Source organism: Cicer arietinum, chromosome 5 (genome assembly GCF_000331145.2).
Source record: "Cicer arietinum cultivar CDC Frontier isolate Library 1 chromosome 5, Cicar.CDCFrontier_v2.0, whole genome shotgun sequence".
Taxonomy (NCBI): domain Eukaryota; kingdom Viridiplantae; phylum Streptophyta; class Magnoliopsida; order Fabales; family Fabaceae; genus Cicer; species Cicer arietinum.
In genome coordinates this window covers 69,912,497-69,935,133 of record NC_021164.2, presented here as the reverse complement: position 1 = coordinate 69,935,133, position 22,637 = coordinate 69,912,497, and the positions used below count along the sequence as shown (strand labels likewise).

The 22,637-nt window shown below is 27.6% G+C and overlaps 2 protein-coding genes across 2 annotated transcripts; both read right to left on the bottom strand.

The window, feature by feature from the left end:
• Positions 1-1,923: 1,923 nt before the first annotated feature.
• Positions 1,924-6,141, bottom strand: LOC101507618 (probable Histone-lysine N-methyltransferase ATXR5). The gene is made up of 6 exons (XM_004502859.4): positions 5,642-6,141; positions 5,444-5,533; positions 3,268-3,497; positions 3,039-3,139; positions 2,734-2,946; positions 1,924-2,425 (listed from the first exon to the last, which is right to left on the bottom strand). The coding sequence occupies exons 1-6, from the start codon at positions 5,985-5,987 to the stop codon at positions 2,266-2,268; spliced, it is 1,140 nt and encodes a 379-aa protein (XP_004502916.1). The 5' UTR covers positions 5,988-6,141; the 3' UTR covers positions 1,924-2,265.
• A 14,190-nt stretch (positions 6,142-20,331) lies between these two features.
• Positions 20,332-22,637, bottom strand: LOC101507310 (40S ribosomal protein SA-like). Its single transcript, XM_073368969.1, has 6 exons — positions 22,407-22,637; positions 21,881-22,143; positions 21,492-21,689; positions 21,141-21,351; positions 20,831-20,873; positions 20,332-20,590 (listed from the first exon to the last, which is right to left on the bottom strand). The coding sequence occupies exons 1-6, from the start codon at positions 22,546-22,548 to the stop codon at positions 20,545-20,547; spliced, it is 903 nt and encodes a 300-aa protein (XP_073225070.1). The 5' UTR covers positions 22,549-22,637; the 3' UTR covers positions 20,332-20,544.

Sequence of the window (22,637 nt, the reverse complement as noted above, 5' to 3'; positions counted from 1 at the left end):
ATACGATGATGTAGAAAAAATAATTAACATTCATAAAATTTGAATAAAACATCATAAAAACTTAACTTTCAAATTTCAGAAAATTCATATTTTTAATTTAATTAATGACATACGAATAATTAATGTATCTAGATGATTTTATATCATAGAATTGTATGTCACGTCATTTAAAATATGTAAAATCGTTATTTTTAGTTCATAAATCTAAAAAAATAATCAAAAGTGGCGACTTTTAAAATAGAATGGTCAATTCCGTAAATCTAGTAATAATAAATGAATCAAAATTACAATTGAACCTAATATTATCAATAAATTTTTCTTATGATTCATAACATCTATTCAATCGAAACCCATAATTACTTCGTCTTCTCTCACATAAATAATATTTTTTAGGTATGTCAAAATCTACCTTAATAATTTGTTTGTGTAAAGAATCCAAAACAATGTCATATCTCGTGCCCTAATTTATGTTGTAATCTATTCTGTTCACTTTCTTTATCATATTTTTAGCTTTTGTTCCAATTATAGATTACATACATTTATTTCCCAACAGTAAAAATCCATACCATTTGTAACTCCTACGACCTAAAAAATTGTGATCTGGATTAGCTAACGTTACTATAACACCAACATTGGAACTAAGTTGCTCTATTGAAAAAAAACACTTCAAATTTTAAGTCACATTTTATTAACACCGTTAGTCATTTATGTCAATTTCGACAATAATTAATTTAATTGAAAATTTTGAATTATTTAAAACTTTATCAAATGTTGCAACAATATATCTCTTATAAATAGTATATATTTCTTAATTTTCTCTACAATAATTTAAATTGATGTATACGTCATCAATGTATTTAATTTTTCTTCACATTTAAAGTAGTTTAGACCGTCAACTTTTGCAATATTTTAATTAAATCTAACATTTCACGACAATATTTTTTTTTTTATTAAAATCAAACTTAAAGAATTGCATACATAATTTAATATATCTTAAAGGTTGATAATGCAAACAAATTGAATTTAAAAGATCAATTCAAAAAAAAAAGTTAAAGGAACTGAAAATTGAATTAAACTTAAAAAAAAATTGAAAAAAAAAAAAACTAAGACTTGAGTGAATCCATTAACCAAAATCAATCATTCATGAAACTACATTAACCAAAAAATAACTTCATTTTATTTAAAAGGAGGTAAAATTTACTCAAACTTTTGAAGGAGAGGTATTCAGTATTCACATTACATCTCTATATAACAAATCACAGAATAAAATATAGTGATCGAACAAGGAATAATCTAATATCTAAAATCCTATACAAAAGAAAAGAATGAAGTCCTTCAGGATAATTTCAAAATCGTCAAATTGAAAGCCATATATAGTTAACATCAAATTCCTACAACCACGAAATCAAGATCATAAACTATTCTACGTGATTCATGTATAAAATGGGAAGTCAAGTACAAAACGCACATGTACGAGTCAATTTGGTTTCCTAACTAAATGAAAGCCATAATACAAAAGTTAAATGTTCATTTTAAGAAAACATAAAATATAAAATCAATATTTGATAATACAGACACATATATGATAAATCACACGACAACAATTAAACCTTATTTCACTAATTAGTAGGGTTGGATACATAGGTCAATGGATCCAATAATGTTCTATCATATAGCTTTTGCAAAATATAGTAGTTCACCGTAATTTTGTCAATCTTACCGTAAAAATCAAACATGCACTTAACATACAAAAGAGAAAGACATCTAAAAATGGATTTTCAAGTATAATCATATCCCTCATCTCTCGAGAGATAGGTTGGCATACAAAGCAACATAGATCAATATTACAATAAAAACCGATATTCATATGAAATAATAAAAATCGATATTCATATGAAATAATAAACGATAAGCAAAAGAAAATAAAGATTGAATGTACCTTCAAAATAAAATCTGATAATCTTTTCAATCCCTTGAAACTGTAGTAAAAGAAAAACATGTATATCTCAGCTCATATTTTGAGACATTACCTAAATGAAGAAAGTTTTCCTAGGAGTCTCTATTCATTTCTAAGCCACATAATTTGGCCAGCTCTATGCATAAATTACAATGAATTGCCCATCGCAACTATTTAAGAAAAAAATTGTTGAATCTGCAAGAACTATAAGTTAAATTTTTCAAAGAGAATCATGAAAATCCTTTCCTGAGAGTCTAAAATTTTGTCCCAATTCTATAGGATTATTAAGATATTTTTATGACTTCAACTCAGACAAAATGATGAGTTGGGTATTCATGCTCATAACCATTATAATCATAATAAAGCCTCTCCCCCTTGGAAATATCTCGAGTGGCAACCAAAAAGACCCGGGATTCACCATTAACATTGTATCTCACACATTTACAGTTCTGCTTCTTCTTACCTTCCCTGCATATAAATTAGATATAAACTTAAGAAATAGGGATATAATTGCACAAAAGAAAAAGTATTAGCATTTTATGATATTAGAGTCCTCAAAAGTTGAGTTCTTTAAAGAGCATACGAAAGCCAAACAACTTATAAAATGGACTGCAAGAAGGATTATGAAAATAAGAATGTCCAATTAATGGTATACCACAGAAAAAAAGAGCAGTCCACATGAAAAGACGAATTTAAGTAAAATGGTCCTTGACATCCCTCCTCATGTTCTATCCTTTTAATTCAAGATTAACATGTGATAAGTGAGACAGACTTACAAAGTATGATTGTTGATGCCATTGATAAAGCGAGCAATGTTTCCACGTTTATCCGCACAGATAACAAGACTGTTAGAAGCATCTGATGCAAGAAGCAGCGTCATCATACTATCACAATCATCAGTTTCTCTTTTCTTAATATAATCCACATCACCAGTGTATTCAGCAATAAATGTCATATCTTTGATTGGGCCATCAGCCTCCACAGTATAGCTACATCACATATCAAGGAAAAATCCACAAATAGTTTAGATACATGAATTGGTTTCCTACTTCAAGATAATGAGTGTAAGATGGGTATGTACCCTTCACATGAATCATAAACGACCATAAAGGGAGGGCAATCGCCTCTTTTAGTCATAGCTCTGCAGCGTTCTAAGGTCTCCGTATCTTCCTTAGTAAGCATCTGAGAGAAACACAAATAAATATTCTATCAAACTAGAACGCAGTGATGGAGATGAGCATACTAACTAGCCGGTTTGTGAAAGGTCCATTTCTAAGTGTGGAAAGTCTACAAAAAAATATAGTTGAAACCTGCATGCCACCATTTTCTAAATCAGCTCGATTAGCAGATCTAGGAGCCATTCCTGGAAAGTACGTCAAGCGATCACTGAACTCCATATGCAATGCTGTTAAAGCAGAAGCAAGGGAAGCCATTTGTTTCAGTCTCTTATCAGGATCTTCTGAAGGAACAAATGGTAATAGTCTCCTCTTTTTCTTGTGTAATACCAGAGGTCTTGTGCGTCTCCGACGCTTCTTAGCATCTACAAGTTCAGAATGAATAAATTAGGAAGAAAAAACTTCCAATTAGATATCACATATTTTTAATCATATAGACATCACACATACATGAGGCAAAATTATACTTTACAGTACTCTTTACTAATCACCTTAGTACTTAGAACATGATATCCAACATAAAAGAAATTGTAGAAAAAAAAGTATCTAAAAGTAACTCTGTTTAGATTCATTTACCAATAAAATATTTTTTAAAGATTCGCAGTACCTCCTGTAGAAGTAACAAGAGACTAAAAGTGTTTGCCATTCTAGGAAAACATAAGCATGCACGAATAATTTCCGCAAAAAAATGATGGAACAAATATCAAAAGGGATATTATCATGCATCATTTATTGTGTTTCCTTTATTAGTCATAATGAAGAGCTACTATACACGTAGAAGTGTATCAAATGGTTTTCCAGGGAAACCAAAATCTTTCTAGTTTCCTTGAAAATACTTAAATATCATATACTCTCTAATGGCGAAGTTGTCATAGTAATTTAGTAACATATTTTCTGCCTAATTATAGACCACTTTTGAATCAATCTATCCACGTTGATGTCAAATTTTCCTTTCTAACACCAAGTTATTGTATAATTTGCGACTCCGGCATCCATTGCAGTTATTCTTGTTCCTTAGACAATACAACTTAATCACTTAATATTTCTGTCACTCAGCATTGTGTTCCTTTTGATGTCTCTATTTCAAGTGTCATTGTCCTTTACTACTTTCATATCTCTATTGTCATGTGGTTATTGAGCTATCTGTTAAGGTAGTATGTGAAATAAATTCAAGCTTATCGTAAAAGTAACACATCATATTATTACACTGAGATTTGACCTACATGCTGCTAACTAAATCTGGTAGAAACTTAACTTCTGAATTGAATGGGGCAGGTGCATTTTCAGACAAGGTCGTCTAGGGAATTTATAATTATTATTGAAAGGAAAAAAAAAATGCCAGGATACTTGTACGAGTATAAAGGCTTTATATGTTAAACAAGTGGATGTGAATAACCACTTAGCCAGAACCCCCATGATTACTATTTAAGAACCTAATTAGAAAAAGCGAATTATAACAACTGCTAAGCAGTTAGATATTTGATTGTGCCTCCTTTACCTTTTCAAACAACAGAATAGGTTTTAATCATTCCAATTGCACAAAAATTTGCAAGCTTATGAAAGACCTTGCAGCTTCCTTACATATAAATTGTCATGCAACATAAATTGAAAGATGAATATTTTCATCTACTGCCGATATTTTCGATTTTATCTTAAGGTCAATGCTACTATCATGAAAACAGGAGGCATGAATATGAGTAATGAAATAATTAAAAATAAAACCTTTGGTAGCTATCTGTTCAATTCATTCAACTCACGACCTTGCAGGTAGTTTTAATTAGTCTACTTATCATACCGTTATGACTTATGAGCACTGCAAATCCAACTTAGTTGCACATTTGATCATTGGGTAGTTCCAATAACCGCAATAACCAACAGCAAATCAAGCTTAAAAATTGTGGAGCTGTGATAAAAACATCTGAAGCCCATGTCCTGAGGCTTAAAATTATTAAGCCCTCAGCCACACATGCATGCTTCATCCACACAAAAATTTAAACAAATTCCAATGGATCAATAGACAAATTCATTCATATCTCTAACAAACTCGAAAGAACAATCTACAAAATATTTATAATTGACGAGTCAAGCAACAATATACAAATAAATTGGTGCAGCAATGGCATAATAAAAATTCAGCCCACATCACTTTCAGAAAGCCAAGCAACGACTCATAATAAGCTAACTTAAAGATGACAAAACAAATATCCAGACAGTGCATTGCATTGACAAAATAATCATAAAAAAAATGAAAAAATAACTATAAAAAAAATGTAGATATATTAATCAAAGTCTGAATTTCAAAGTACATTACCCTGAGAAGAAGCAGAAGAACGTTTCTTTTTAAACTCTCGAGAATTGCGTTTGATCCCAAAGAAATCGAGTATTTTTTTCTGCGACAAACCTGAAACACATTTAAACGATCACATTAACAATGCCACATTCATCATAATCACAGGTAGAGAAAACAGCTCAATCAATCAAAAGGAAGAGAATCCCTTCCCTTACTTACTTTTCACTCTCTTCAAACCCGAACACTTTGGGCACAACCACGATCCAATCGGAACTCTGACGACAATTGGTCTAACGCATTTCATGTGAAAACCTTTGTCACATTTGTCGCACAAAAGCAGCTCCTCCGGTTGATCACCGGAACCACATTGCTCGCACATGAGGTTACCGTAATCGTCGCGTTCCACCACCGCGTACTTCGCCCTCGCATATATATCACTCATCGACCTGTACTTCTTCTCCTTCGGCGAGTCCGGTGGCTGTTTCCGAATGTTGTTCGGCGCATGCGTCCGGCGGATGAAGCTGATGAGTCTCGGAGACGACGGCGATGAGGTAGCGGGTGCCATGGATTGGAAAATTCGGGAAGGTTTTTGAAGGGTAGAATTGAAAAATTTGAAGAAATGTTTTTTTTCTTCAGAACTCACTCTATTATATAGAGAAAGACGAGAAATGGTGTTTAACTCTGAAGAATGGTGAAGAAAGGAAAAAATAAATAAATTAATCAAATAAAAAGAAAAAAAATTAATTAATTATTTTTATTTTTTATTTTTACTTTTCTTTTTCTTTTGTGTTGTTTTGATATTGTTACTCTCACCCGCGGGAGAGTGTGACACTTTCTTACCGGTGGTGGTGGAAGAAGGTGAATATTGTGTACAATGACGTGGAAGATTCCGGTTGGTTGTGCTAACATGAGCCTGTCTGCGCACAGACTTTTATGCGTGCTTCGTTGCGCACTGTTCTGGGTTTTTGTTAACCACTGTGAGTCCTAGCCGTTTCCATTCTATGAACCCAAAATGTCCGCTGTCAACTATTTGACTCCATTTTTCTTTTACAAAATTATTTTATCTAAAATAAAAGTATTTAATGAGAATATAATATAATATAATATGAATTTAATTTAAATATATTAATATCGATTTAAAATTATTTTATATATACATTCAATCATATTTTATTATATAAGTATTTAACGAGATATTTTAAAAATTAATAATACAAATAATATAATATTATAACTTAATAGATGTGCAGGTAGAAAATTATATCGCCAGAACATAGTCAAATTTTTTAAGTTTAATGAATATATATAATGACATCTAATTAAAGTGATCTAGTTTTACAGTTTCATACCATTTATTTTAAAATATAATCACAGAAGTGAAATAATAAGGCAAAACATCAAATTAGCATTAGACGTTAATTTTTTTCCATAATATTATGCAGGTTTATAAATATATAAATTTGTCATTATTAGAACAATATCTCAAATATTAAAATATCCTATATGAGGATATTTATTACTATTTACATATTAATTCTATATTCTTCTTTTTTATATAGAAAAAAAAGGTGAAATATTAAATTTGTTATTTATAATTAATATTATAAACAGGGATGAATATTTTAATTTCAATAATTAAGTATTGTTGTTCATAAGTAGAAAAAGTTACATGTTTTTTACAAAAGGAAAAAATCAACTTTGAACACTTAAAATTGTGAATAACTTATCGGAGATTGATGATTTATCTATGCCAATTAAGATAGATCGCAATATCCATTATAAATAAACAATGGATCACATAATCCTTCGTTATTTTTCACAAAAATAATTCATACTTCAGTTTAATTAACCTTTTCCTAAAATCTAAAGTGTATATTTTATCTACACAAAAAATCTAAATTGTTTATATTCATTTTAAACATTAAATAGCAACTTTTAGTTTATTACAATTTTGAAAATGTGGATAAATGAAATATTAAGTATGAGGTACATTTTTTCCTCAAACCAAAATGTATTATCTGCATTTAAAGAACATTTCATGTTGGAGAACGTCACTTAATTTTGAGAGCATATAACTTTTTTATGTAACTTTATATTTAACTAAAAAAACTATATATTTTTTTTAGTGTGTATAGAATATTATCTCTCGTATCAGATAAAACTATTACAATTGACGGTAAAATTCTTCTTCAAGAGAGATTTATAACACTACTCCAATTGACGGCAAAATTCTTCTTTAAGAGAGATTTATAACACTATTATAATTTTATTATATTGAATTTTAATTCAAGATATCTAGTTAAACTAAAATAAACTTTTACCATTTTATCTAAGCGCTCGTGAACTTTTATATAACTTGGGTATTATTGTATTTAATTATTCAATTAATCATATAATATTAATGAAAACTCATGATAAGTAAACCCACCCAATATTAATAATGTATACCAATTTTAATTAAAACAAGAAATATTTTGAATGATAATTTATGTTGTAATAAATTGTTTTTTAAATTAATAAATTAACGATGATCTGTATAAATAAATAAAAAAATCTATTTATTAATTTTTATAGTTTAGAAAATATAATTTTATAAAAAAAATATAATTTCATTGTTTATAAATATTATACTAATTTTTTACATATTATCATGAAAAATATTCAATATTCATTATTATGAATAATAATAATTCATTAAAAGTTGTACTAATTACAATTTCATATAAAAAATCATTTTATTTTTCTAAAACTTTTGATAAATAATATTTAAGTATTGTAATTTTATAAATAATAGAAAATAGTTTTGTATTTATAAAAAAAAAAAGCAAATCATTTAACTATTAATTTAAAAACTAGATATATAGCTACACGAAGAATCTCCCAATATGCTGTATAAATTGTCTATCTAAATAGGTGAAAGGCCAATTATAAAATCTTAATTTTTTCTCCAAGAATCTTGCTTGTACCTGGTTCTTCAAGAATCTCTGTTTTTGTTGTTGGATCCTAGTTAATGTTCATATTAATTTTTTTTTAAACTAATGTTGATGTATTTTATTTTATCAATAGATAAAATAGTAAATAAACATACCCATAATTTATAAGGATTAAGTTTGAATTCGAGACATAATATTCAACTTAACAATATTATTATTTCCTAAGCTTTACGGATAATGTTCATGTCTTTATTTTCTAAATTATGGTCATTAAAAGTTAAATATATATCATTGACTGCATTTATCTATTTATTTTTCAATTAAACTTTGACCAGCTTTGTTTATGATTATAATTTAATTGAATGCGAACACTAAATAATATTAAACTATTATAGTATATATTAACATAAAATAATACAAACTATTTATAGTATATATATCAACATAAATATATCTTAATTATTTTTTCATAGTAAATATTTAAATTATTTGTCTTTATAAAATAAATTAGTTCAAACAATAAAAATAGAATACAAAAATAGAATTACTTTTTAAATAAAAATAGAATACAAAAACATCCCATCATTAATTCGACATCTTATAAAAAGCAAAAAGATTTAAATATAAATTTTTTGGAACAATTTTTTTTTTCATTACCCAAACACTTAATAAATTAAAGTTTTAATTAATAACTTACCTAAAAAAAAGGTTTTAGATTTCTCGAAAATCTAATATTATTTATATTCTGCTATAAATGGACATTTTTCATTTTGAAGTATGATTTTATAGTTAAGATTCATTCAAAACTTGTTTTAAAATATTTAAACTTAAATATTTTGTTAAAAAAATATTTAAACTTAATATATATTTGGTCTCTCAAGTATAATTGTATAAATACCATTCAGATTGTTTGAGTTCCAGTTGTATAATATCTCAAGTTTGATCTCACTTTTTAGGAGTATTTAATTGATTTTCTAAGGGTCTTTAATTTTGTTGGGATTTAGATCCTCTCAACTTTCTCCACCTTTCCATCTCTTATCATTTATTTTCCATTTAGAATTTTGTTGTTGGAGCCTAATGCCCTTCCTTTCAAAAAAAAAAAAAAGTGAAGGGATGATTAATTGATTTGTAAATATTTTAATATTTTAATTTTCAACAATGAATAACGAATAGTACTTTATACTTGTATGAATAACGAATAGTACTTTATACTTGTATGATATCATCATTCTCCATTTGACCTCTTTTTATTTACTTATTTAAAAGGTATTTTCAATCAATGTTCATATATTATAACCTTGTTTTTTTAAAATAAATTAATGTTTATATATTTACTTTCTAAGACATGGTCCTACAAAAACTTTAAATGTCTTGCATTTTATTTTATTTTTCAGATATAACTGACTGGTTTTATTTTTATGAATATAATTTGACCGGTTGCCAATTCTAGAAAATCTAAGGGTTTATTTATTTTATAAAAATATTTTTAATTTTTAATTTTTGTGTTAATTTTACTTATTGATAATGAGATAAGATATTTTATAAAGTGAATAATTGTTAATTATATTTAAAGAAACAGTGAAAATGAAGAATTTTTTTTTCATTATTTCTAAAAATATATTTTCAATAACAAAAATTTAATCTTCTCTCTATCACATATTGTTTCAATTAAAGAGTGACTCATTATGATAAAAAATTAACTTATATTTTAAAAAAATGAAAACACAAAAATATTTTCACAAAGTTAACAAGGCTTAATGTTCCTTTATTTTTTAAAAAAAAGCATTTTACATTTTTTGTTTTTCTAAAATATGAATTTGTTTTAACTTGATGAGATATACTCTTGAAATACATAGTTGTCATTGATAAAAAAAAATAAAATAATAATTACTAAAAATACATTTATAAAAATAATGAAGACAACTTTTAGCATTATAATTATTTCTAAAAATACAAATAAACCATCAATTCAAAATATTATTTACCTCCTTATTAAAAGGAAATTAATATAAACTTTTATAAAATAAAAAATAAGAAATGGTTTCGTAAAGTAAACAAGCCATAAACTCGTATATTATAAGATATACACCAACATAAATATATAAAGTAAACAAGCCTTACTCGCATATTATAAGATATACACTAACATAAATATATATTTTATTGATAGTAGATATTTAAATTATTTTCCCATACAAAAAATTATTAATACTTATCATACGGATAATAATCTACTTAAATCAGGTTCTTAAATAACATATTTTAAAAAAGGAAAACATAAAATATGTAGATGAATTCTAAGATTCTATTTATTTTATGGAAAATCTTTTGTGTTTTATTTTCAAAAATATAACTTTATATTAACGTGATGAGATATACTCTTAAAATAAACATTGTCATAAAGAAAAAATAACATATTAATTAATAAAAATGTATTATTTTAAAATAATAAAACTAATTTTTTGATATTATAATTATTTTAAAAAATATAGATAATATATCAATTCAAATTGCTATCTATTTATTTATTAATAAATAAAATCAACATAAATTAAAAAAAAAAAATAAGTAAACAAACTCTAAATATAGGCCACATACACTAACATAAATATATCTTAATTACTTTATTCACGGTAAATACTTAAATTATTTGCCTTAACAAAAAGTAATTAATACTTGTCACATGGATATAATAATGCATTACGTATCTTACTACTAAATGATCCTCTCTCATACGTAAAGTCTTAGTATATGTTTTTTAAAGTACTTTAGACGATGTAATTTTATATTAGTTGATATAGTTTTTGGTTAAACGAGTTTGTAATCATTTGTTAAATTTTAAAACTTCATTTTTAACTATTAAAAAAGTTATATATTTTAATCTTTATAGAATAATTTTGCAAATAATTTTAATGCTATTGAAACAAAACAGTTTAATTATTTTATAATATTTAAAATTTAAAATTATTTTTATAAATATATTTAACATATTATAAAAAGTTATTCTACAAAAATCTATTAATTTTTAATTTGTAATGATTAAATATAAAAAGAGAAATGAGAGCGAGTGTAAATTTTTCTGATATATTATGGGTGTCATTGGCGAGACAAAATTTGTCATCAACCCATTTTGTTACTATACCTATTTTTTATTTTATTTCACATATAAAAAAATTAAAATAATAATTTTATTATTTCATCTTTATTTAAATATGTTGTATAATATCGAAATATGAATTTAATTTATATACAATATCACTATAAAGAGTTTTTATATTGACAATGATTCACAATCATATCTTATGTTAAAAAATATTTGACTAAACTGATGATGTATTGAATATGAGTGATTATGATGTATTGAGAATGTAAAATATTTTAAACTGTTAATACATACAAATTAAACTCATGAAAACTAGTCTACAATTAAAAATAATAATAATTAGTTTTTTTTTTACAAAAATTAATATTCTATTAGACACTATATTTTAGGATAATTTTTTTCTTTCAAATAAGATAATTTTTTATCAATAATGTATGCCATTTTTATTTTGAAAGAGAAAAAATAATAATTAAGTTAAATCAACTTCTACCATCAACTTCTACATTCATATAAAAAATAATATACCGGTACTATTAAAATTTTAATCAATAATTAAATTTATTTCTTGTTAACTCATCTAATTAATTATTGAATTTGTTTTTTATTAACTCATTTACGTCACCATTCATATATTATATATTAAATATTGATTAAATTAATAAATTTTGGTAATATTTATTATTGATTTTAGTTCTCAACACTCATATAATTTATTTTCATCGTTAAAAATCACAACAAATCTAAAGAGATCAAAAAATGTATATTTACAAATTTTAGTGGTGTTAAATTTATAATTTAGTTAAATTGATTAATGAAAATTATCTTATTCAATTATTGGTCAAAGAATTGGATTAAAATTCCTAAATAAGTTAACAAAAAATAAAAGGAAGAAGTAGGCTAAAGCATGCAAATGCAAAGTAGTTTTATCTTCTTTGGTTCAGAAACGGTGGCATGGACAATTGTTGTATGTTATCTATTCAATCATCAAGAAAGTAGAAACAATGAAATAAACAACACTAAAAAAAACAGATAGACCTAGTCGAAACGATTGAACATATCCGGTTTTGGCTGCGGATAAACTTCATCGCCGGAGAGAAAACCCGACGGACTTACAAAGTTTCTATTCACTGACCCAAACTCATTGTAATGCGACGGTAACTTCGGCCAATAATATAACCCTGTCTGCGGGTCTATTACCGGCGCCAATGGCCGTGATGACATCGGCGAAAAAATATCTTGCGGTAATGGCACCGGAGAAAACATATTTTCCGGTAATAGCGGTTGCTTCTCCAACGAATAAATATACCTCGGTAACGGCGGCAATGGAACAGGACAAAAAATGTTTTCCGGTAACGGTGGTCGCTTCTCCAATGAATAAATATACCTCGGTAACGGTGGCAATTGCGGTAATGTCACCGACGATGGCGTTAATGTCATCAGCTCCGGCAATGATGATCCGGGATAATGACCCATCTGTACGCCTTCTTCTAAGGATCGCATCATGTTATCGTAACTACCCCGAGAAAATCTTTCAATCTCCATCGGCGAAGGCGACGGTGACGGCGACGGGGAAGGAGGCGGTCTCCTTCTTTTATTGGAAACACACGAAGGTGGCGGAGATTGAGGTGAAGTCGTTGTTTCAATCGAAGCAAGAGTCGTTTCCGGCAACGCGTGAACAGGTCGAGCAGATGGTTGACTATCGGAAGGTAGACCAGTGAGGCGAATGACGAGTTCCTTGAAGTCTTGGCGACTGACGTGGATGATTTTCGGAGGAACCAAATGGATAATCCTTGGCCGAGTCGGTGGTGATGGCGGTATTGTCAATCGTGCATTCTTAATCTCATCGGATTCTTGAAGGTTCGGTTCTTCCTTTGAATTTGATGACGACGGTTGGTTCATGATGAAGTGTAAGAATTGCCGATGAGGTGGAGGAGAATCTTTTGGGAATAACTAACTTCAGTCAAATCAAAATCCAATAAAAGATTAAATCATTAATCACACTGTAATACTCATAACAACCTACTATTAAGGTGGATATTCAAAACAAATAATGAGTGCATTTGATGAGCTCAAAAAAAATAATTTTATTTTAAATAAATTAGAGATTATTTTTTTAAAATATTTTTTAAAAAAATAATTTTTTAATTTCTGTTGGTTTATTATTTTAAAAATAATTTTTAAATATATATAATTTTGTAAAAATAATTTTTTTAAACTACAAAATTATCATAAAAAATGATTTAAAAAAATATGTTTGTATAAAAAATATGATTTTTTCTAAACACACATATGTCTACTCTTTTGTATATCATTCATTAATTTAGGTCATCATTTCATATATTTCGAATCCTGTTGAAAAATAAATATATAAATAAATCATAAAAAAAAAAATGCAAGTAATAGATCTTGAAGGCCTTATTTCAATTTTAAAATCGAGGTCCCTAATAAAAAAAATGTAATTTTAATAATTAAAAAATTTGGAAAAATAAATTTTAGTCCCTATAGATATATTAAGCTATGTGATACTCTATACATATCAATATATATGATACTCCACCCATACAAATTTACATGATATTCTAGATATACCAACTTACGTGATATATATATTGTAATCTCGTCTTGCAACAATTCTTTTATCACTTTCAATATTTTTTTACATATTTTTTAGTTTTCATACTAGTTGATATTTAAATCAGTAAAAATGTTAAATAACATATTTATGAATTAAGTTTAGTCTTTTTCAATTTTGTGTTGTGTTTCTCTTTTATCTATATATATATTAGTTAAATATTCATTTCTATTTTTCTCGTAAGAAATAATATATTGAGATCAAAGAATTATTCACGACAAACATACATATTTCATTTAATAAAATAATATAAATTATAAATATTATAGTTAGTAATTTGATTTATTATTCAAAAAATAATAATTTTAATAAGATTATTTTAGAGAATAAATTTTTAAATGAAGTTACGTGTAAATTTGTATTAAATATTTTTGGTGATATTTTCGTGTGTGTTTGACTAAATGATAAATATGTGCATAGTTATATTTTAATTATTTATGTATATTTCTTATTTTAATTATTTCTTTTATAAATATTTGTCTTACGATATTAATAATGTTATGATTAATTTATTTTACTTTTATGGATTTTTTATGATACGGTGATATGATACATATTTATTGTGATTTAGTAATTAATATAAAATATTTAATTTATAATTATTATTTTGTCATTTTGACTATTCTTTAAATATGATAGTATTTTAATGTAAATGTTACAAATATATATATATATATATATATTTGGGATGAACTGATGTTTAATATGAGAAACGAAAAATTATTAATAATAATTATTAGATTAAAATTAAATTACTTACTAAATATGTTATGCGATTGTATCCCATCAACAACTCTTAAATACTATATCATATAATATCTCTAAATTTATTTTCTTTTTATTTTTGTAATAACTCGAATAAAAATTAATTAATAAATATATTATTTTTTTATTAAATTATTTTATTTTTATTAAACCTGCATTTTTATTATTTATTGTAATATTATTGTAACTTTCAAATTTAAATTGAAGTTTGAGCCAATAAAATATTACAATAACAAGGTTGAAATTTGGAAGTTACAATATGATTACAATAAAAAAATAAAAACACATGTTTAATAAAATTAAAATTTTTTAGACAAAAAAATATAAAATTAAAAAAATTTACTTAAATAATTATGTCACAAGTATGAGAAGTAGTTTTATTTTTTGGATACAATATTAAGGAGATTTTAATTTGAGTTATTATGAAAATAGAAAGAAAATAAATTTAGAAGGAGATACAATTACATAATATTTTTAATGAGTATTTTAATCTTATGCATTAATTAAATCCAATAATAATTATTAATATTTCTCGTTTCTCATAATAACTATAAATTCTCACCAACGCTCCCTACATATTTAAAAGATTAATTATTTTATTTTGAAAAATATTAGTTTTAAAATATTAATAATATTTTAGAAATATATTTGTGTCTTAAGAAGTGTTAAAAATTAGTTTTGATAATTATTGGTTTTATTTTAGAAAAATAAAATAAAAGGGTAAAATGTAATTTATAGGTTAGACCATGAGAGTAAAACCTAATTAAATAATTAAAAATGACTTTTTGTATGAAAAAGAATATAAGTACTACCATGTTTTTTTGGGATTAATTTGATATTATAGTTAAATCAAGTTTATTAAGTTTGTAGTGTTCTATTGGAGGAAAAATAAGTCTCACATATTTCATTTGTATTTTGAGAAATGTGATATTCTAATAACTCATCAAAAAAGATTTATTTATCCACCTTAGTAAAAATATGATATAAATTATTATGTATATTATTTTGGATTTAGGGTTTACAAATTATTAAAATGAATAGCAGTTTAGGTATTCTTAGTTAAAAAAATTGTCGTAATTTTTTTAAACTATAAGTATTTTTAAGTAATGTTTTAGATCAAAAAACTTGGAGCGTTACGCTTTTCTGACTTAAGCAATTTTACCAACTCAAATGTGTGAATTCTCATGCAAAGAATTCATCTCTTTTTGTATGACCTTTAACCTCTTTTATTTATCAACAGTTGTAATATCCTCTTGATAATACTATGACTCCCTACTATTAGTGATCATCACATACCTATGTGGAGGGTATCTTTGAGAAAGTTGATGTTCTCTAGTAGATATTCTCAACTCAAACTCAACTGGTGGCTTAGCTGGAACCTGCTTCTCATGGCGAGGTACATGATCATCAGTTACATTCTTGTCATATACCTTTACATCTACCCCATCAACAAAATTTTATATAGGGGGTTTCGGCGCAACATTTATGTAACTTCTGGAATTTGATTTATGTTTATCAGCTTTATAAAAAATTTCAATAGTTTGGTTTTCAAAAATATCACATCTCGGCTTTTGTAATTTTCTTGTCATCCAGATCCCACAATCTATAACCAAATTATTCACTACCATAATCAATAAACACACACTATTTGGATTTACTATCAAGCTTGTACTTCCCATCTCTTGGAATGTGAACAGAACATCTACACTCAAATGAGAACAAGAGACATATTTCCTTGTCCACACTCTATTTGGAACATCACCATCAAATGTTTATAGAAGAAGAAAGAATGATCAAATCCACTACAACTTTGATAGTATCACCACAAAAGAATTTTGATAATTTTGAATGAGATAGCATACATATGATTTTTTCATTAATCATAAGGTTCAGTCTCACTGCAACATCATTATTCATGGGTGTTTTTAGAACTATTTTCCCAAGTATAATTCTATTTTCTCTACAATACTCTTCAAACGGACCGCTATATTCACCCTCGTTCTTTAATCGAACACATTTAAAATTCCTTCCCTTTTCTCTTTCAACACTTGCATGAAAATGTTTGAAGACTCCAAGTACTTGATTTTTAGATTTCAGAGGAAAAACCCACACTTTTCTAGAGCGGTCGTCAATAAAAGTAACAAAGTATTATGCACCACTAAGAGATTTACTTTCCATCATGCAAACATAAGTATGAACTAAATAAGAAATATTTTGCCTTCTATGAGGACCAATATTATAAAAAGAAACTCTATATTATTTTCCAGCAAAACAAAGAATTCAAGTTTTTAGAGATGTACCTTTCACATGAAGAAAATTTTTCTTCACAAATATTTTGAGCCATTTCTTACTCAAGTGACACATGTGCATATTCCATAAATCACAAGAGGCATCTTCAATTGAATTCACTTCTTCATTACATAGCTTCATAGGCATCCTATAGAGATAAATATAACTCTACTCATTTTCAACCACTAGAGACCATTTGGTGATTTTACATATACCACCACCACCAAAGTAAGTGTGATAACCCTTAATATTCAAAGCTATCACCGAAATCAAATTGATACAAATATCAGGAACATTTCCAACATTCTTCAATTGAAGAAATCACGTGCCAAAAATTTACATACTCCTTCATCTCTCATTTTCAACCCAAACATCTCTCATACCTATAATTTTACATACTCTTTCATCTCCCATTTTTACCGTGCCAAAATCACCAATACTATAAGATGAGAAGAAATCACGCCTAAGAGTGACACGGTATGAGGCACCCGAATCAATAATCCAAGTTGAATCCTAACATGCAAGGTTTTTGAAATTATCATCACAAACAATGAAGACATTACTAACAGATGCAACTGTTGTTGTATCTTTATCATTATTCTTCTATTTATCTTCATCTCATTCCCATGATTGATCTCTCTTAAAGAAACTACAATTTCTTTTTATGTGACCTATTTTGTCAAAATTGTAGAATATCACTTATCTTCTAGTCCTTGACTTCCTTCTCGACTTGCTACCACTTTTAGAGTTGTTGCGTTTATGGAAATGTCTAGATTAAACTTTATCGTGACTCTGTAACCAAGGTTGTCAAACTCAATACTTTAAGTAAACTCGTATTTCCTAGGTAAACTTGACTCGTAAACTTATACGAGTTTACTTCATATTAAAACAATGTTAAAACTAATTTATACATTACATATATAGTTATATGTAATCATAAATTCATAAAAAATTATAAAAATTTTAATATAAAAAAAATACTAAATCACCATGATAGAGTGTCATACTCAATTACTTTAATAAATACTCAATTACTTTAAAGTACCAAAATAGGTTGATTATCCCACAAAAATATTAAAACATTAAACATAGATCCTAAAAGTTGGCCTAAGTATTAAGTTCAATCAATGGAGCTTTAAAAACTGAACTCACAAACTCGTGTAAACTTGTTTGAGTTCAACCGACTTCACCGAGTTTGAAATGAGCTAACTTGTGTAAACTCATTACCACTTACGAGTATATCATATTTTGATTCCATAATCGAGTATACTCAAAATCATGACATGAACTCGTGGAATCAGACGAGTTTATGAGTTACCACACAAGTTTAAAAACCTTGTATGTAACTAGTGCTTATGACTTTGAAGAATGGCGGATCAAACTACATTCATTTCTTCGACCATCTTCATTCAACATGTTCTCTTTAACTGTTGACATTTTCAACTTTTTACTTGGAGTTGAATTGGTCAACGTCGCAACAAAGACTTCCCAATTACCGGGCAAGAAACTCAACAATAACAACACTTGCAACTTAATATATAATTTAATATATGTTGTCAATTGATTCACTATATTCTGAATCTCCGTCTTTTTGTATCATATGAATAAAAAATGTTTTATTTTGTACATTGTTTCGTTGATACATCTCTCTTAATTTCTCTCACGTCTTGTTAGCATTTATTTCAATTTCAACATGTAGATATACTCTCAAATCCAACCATTGTCTGATCAAGGTCATTGCCTTTTTATTCATCTTCTTCCAATTATTGTCAAATTTATCTTCGGGTTTAACAGTATCACCCTCAACAGGATCATTCAAAACTTTATTATATATCATGTTTTCTATGAAAGTCTTCCAAAGTGTGTAATTAGAAGAATTGAGTTTAATCATATTCAAACTTTTATTTTCCTCATGCATTTAATTGCTCAAACTTAACAATCGGAGCTCTAAATACCACTTTGTCGGAATAACTATCTCAATAATGCAGAGTATTTTCCTCTCACATGTGAAGATAAATGGTCAAACAAAAAATATAAGTCCACATAGCAACAACAATTGATAGAAACCAAATATGAGACAAACAATTTTTAATTGATAGAAACCAAATATGAGACAAACAATTTTTAAAGTGAAAACTTCTCTCATATTGAGAGAATAAAAACACGGGACGTAGTTTAATAAAACGTTTCACTATAATAATTATTAAATACATTAGAGTTTTCCTAATAACATTAGAAAACGTCAATCAACAATAGCAATCACTAAAGAATGAAAACTAAACAAATAATAAATAATCTTTCACTAAAGTGTGTGTTCTAAATTAACTCTAAAATAATGTAAAACTACTAACATTGTATATGTAAAGAGAAAGTTTGCTAGAAATAATATATTAAAATTGTAGATCAAATAGATAAATTTTACTACAAATTAATTACTATTTGAACTAAGCTTTTTATTCTTCCTTTCCCTGTTCTCTTTTTACTACATGTTTTATTTTCCAGTGGCACCTTTTTGCTCAATTTATGGATTTTAATTTTTTTTTCTCCACATAAGTCTAGCTCAATTAAAATACATAATAAAAAAAATTTAAAATTAATAAAATTCGATGGATTCCACGTAAAAAATGAGTCTATCTAACAAAAATGTAAAGATCCAAATAAATTAATTAATTTTATTTATTATTTTTTTTTACTGGGTATCGACGATCAAATAGATATATAGTCATTTGCTGACCTTGGTAAAAGATTTGCACGGCATATTTCACACAAAAAAGAAAAAGTAGATGTGGTACTCTTCTATTGTGTCACAAATATATAAAATAGATACTTTAGTCTTAAAATTATAAGAATGAATCAATCTAGTTTTTTCAGTTTACGAAATAATAAATTAATGAAAAATAAGAAAATATAACTTCAGTTTTAACTAGTTTTATGAGTTTACAATAACGTGCAATAAAAAGAAATTAATAGTTATTTTAAAAAAAGTTATAAAATAAATTTACAATAAAATGATAGATTTTGATTGAGTGAAGGTGTAAAATTATTTATTTACATGGTTACATAATCAATAAATTGTAAATTAATTCTCTAAGTTAAAGTATGTAAATCAATTTGTGAGACTGTAGGTGTGTTCTGAGTCATAGATTTTATAAATAGAATATCAGCAACAATTAGAACAAAAACAAGGTGCTGGAAAAATCCATATCATACTAGGAAGACTTGTAATTGCATCAAAAATAAAAGAACAATTTTACTGAAGTCGAAAACAATATTTCTGAATCTCATACCATACTAGGAAGAAAAAAACTACATAGCTACCCAAAAACTGACCCAAATTTTATTTTGGGGGAAGGAAAACGTAAAAAGTTAACTTAGACAGAGGTGGAACATGACAAGGAGCTTATTCCCATCCTGTTGCCGGCACAGATTCAATTCCAGCAGCAGGATTTTGTTAGATGCTGGAAAATCCATTAAACACATTCATGACTTGTAATTGCATCAAAAATAAAAGAACAATTTTACTAAAGTCAAAAACAGTATTTCTGAATCTCATATCATACTAGGAACAAAAAACTACTTAGCTTCGGGGGGAAGGAAACCATAAAAAATTAACTTAGACAGGTGGAACATCAAAATGAGCTTATTCCCATCCTGTTGCTGGCACAGATTCAATTCCAGCTGTAGGAATTTGTTGTGGTGGTGGAACAGCTTCACCCCAGTCTCCTGCAACTGTAAGAAAACTCTATATTAACAAAACATGAAGACATAAACTCACCAGCATATACTGAATCTATTTTATCCTGCCAAATCTAAATTAAAGAATTAAAAGAGACATAATTAAAAATAAAATTGTAATTTATTCAACATTTAGGCATATGGCAACACGCACTAAACAAACTGCAGATGAGGGAAAAACCCAAAGCAAAGGTGAAGGGTAGTGCCAAAAGTTTGTTTTATTCAAGTTATATAAAACACAAGATAATTTTAATTTTGTACCAGCTTCTGGGGCTGCCCAGTTGACTGCAGGAACTGCTGGAATAGGTTGTGGAACAGCGTCAGTCCATGGTTGATCAATTGCTGCGGGCCATTGACCGTCGGATGGAATAGCAGATACATTGAAGTCAGCAATGGCGTAATCTGGTGCAGCAACTTCATCTTCCTCTGGCTGCTTGGCCTCTTCAGGTTCTCTGTAGAAGAATAGATCGACCTGCATCAAAGAAAACCTGAGACCACGTAGTTGTTCCAAACTTCCAATTCAGCCTCGTGATATTGAGGACGGAGCCATGTGTAGAAACTAACAGAAGAATACATTCTCAACTAATTATAACCACAGAAGAAATAGTTTACCATAACATCCCATTTGAGGCCAGGTCTAATAGTGCCACGCATCTGCAACACCATCCTAGCCAAAAGCCAAAAGAGACACCCAATGCTGTGCTTCCCCTTGTTGTTAGCCGGAATTCCAATGTCAACATAATTCATAGGGGAATCGGTGTCACAGAAAGCAATTGTGGGAATATTCCCAAGAGCAGCTTCCTTGATAGGCTGCACAAACAAACCAATTTAATTATTACTATTATTACTAGTATAAGAAAAAAAAATGCATAGAACTAAAGATTTATATCACTAACAAACTAAAAAACCAAAAAATAATCAATCAAGATATAACAATATATTGTATTAACAACTAAATAAAGTGTACCAAAAATAAATTAACAACTGAGTGATGGAGAAACCTGGTGATCAGTTCTTGGATCTGTGAGAATAAGGAGTCTTGGCTCACTGAAGGAAGTTTGTAGCTGATTAGTGAAAGTTCCAGGAGTGTGCCTTCCAGCAATAGCATGAGCTCCAGTGTACTGAGCAAATTTGAGAACAGCTCTTTGTCCATAAGGTCTTGCGGATTGAACAATGATGTCCTGAGAGTTCTCAATGGCAACAATTACCCTAGCAGCAAGGTTAAGTTTATCCCATGTCTTTCCAAGATTTATGATATAAATACCTAAATTAACACACAATTTTAATCAAATATCCGATTTGCATAAACAGGGTATATGAAACATTTCAATTTTTATTAACGAAAAAAACTGAATTGGGTTGAAAATAGTAGCAACAGAACCTCAAACAGAACCCCAAACGCAACAGAACCCAAAACGCCACAGAACCCAAACGCCACAGAACCCAAACACAACAGAACCCTAAACACAAGGTGTAGCAAAACTGTGCAGAAACAAATTAAAATAGAAAATATCGTTGAAACATTACCATCATTGCGGCGTTTAAAAATGTAACGCTCCATCTGGAAGTTACAGTTCTTGGTACCGAGGTGAACATCAGCAGCCAACATCATCTGGATGTCAGCTTCCTTTTGAGAAAGCTGACGGGATGGAGCAGTAGTGGTAGCCATGGGCGAATGCAGGTGACACTTCGCAGAAGAAAAACAATAATGCTGTTCGCAGAAGCAGAGTTTGGCTAGGGTTTGTGACAAAGGTTTAA

Excerpts from the sequence above, each read along its gene's own strand:
- LOC101507618 (XM_004502859.4), bottom strand. The coding sequence starts at position 5,987 with ATGGCACCCGCTACCTCATCGCCGTCGTCTCCGAGACTCATCAGCTTC. Across the intron at positions 5,534-5,641 it reads GGGTTTGAAGAGAGTGAAAA|GTTTGTCGCAGAAAAAAATA; the intron begins GTAAGTAAGGGA and ends AATGTGTTTCAG. Across the intron at positions 2,426-2,733 it reads GGCATCAACAATCATACTTT|GGAAGGTAAGAAGAAGCAGA; the intron begins GTAAGTCTGTCT and ends ATTTATATGCAG.
- LOC101507310 (XM_073368969.1), bottom strand. The coding sequence starts at position 22,548 with ATGGCTACCACTACTGCTCCATCCCGTCAGCTTTCTCAAAAGGAAGCT. Across the intron at positions 22,144-22,406 it reads TTTTAAACGCCGCAATGATG|GTATTTATATCATAAATCTT; the intron begins GTAATGTTTCAA and ends GTGTTAATTTAG. Across the intron at positions 20,874-21,140 it reads CTGGGCAGCCCCAGAAGCTG|TTGCAGGAGACTGGGGTGAA; the intron begins GTACAAAATTAA and ends GTTTTCTTACAG.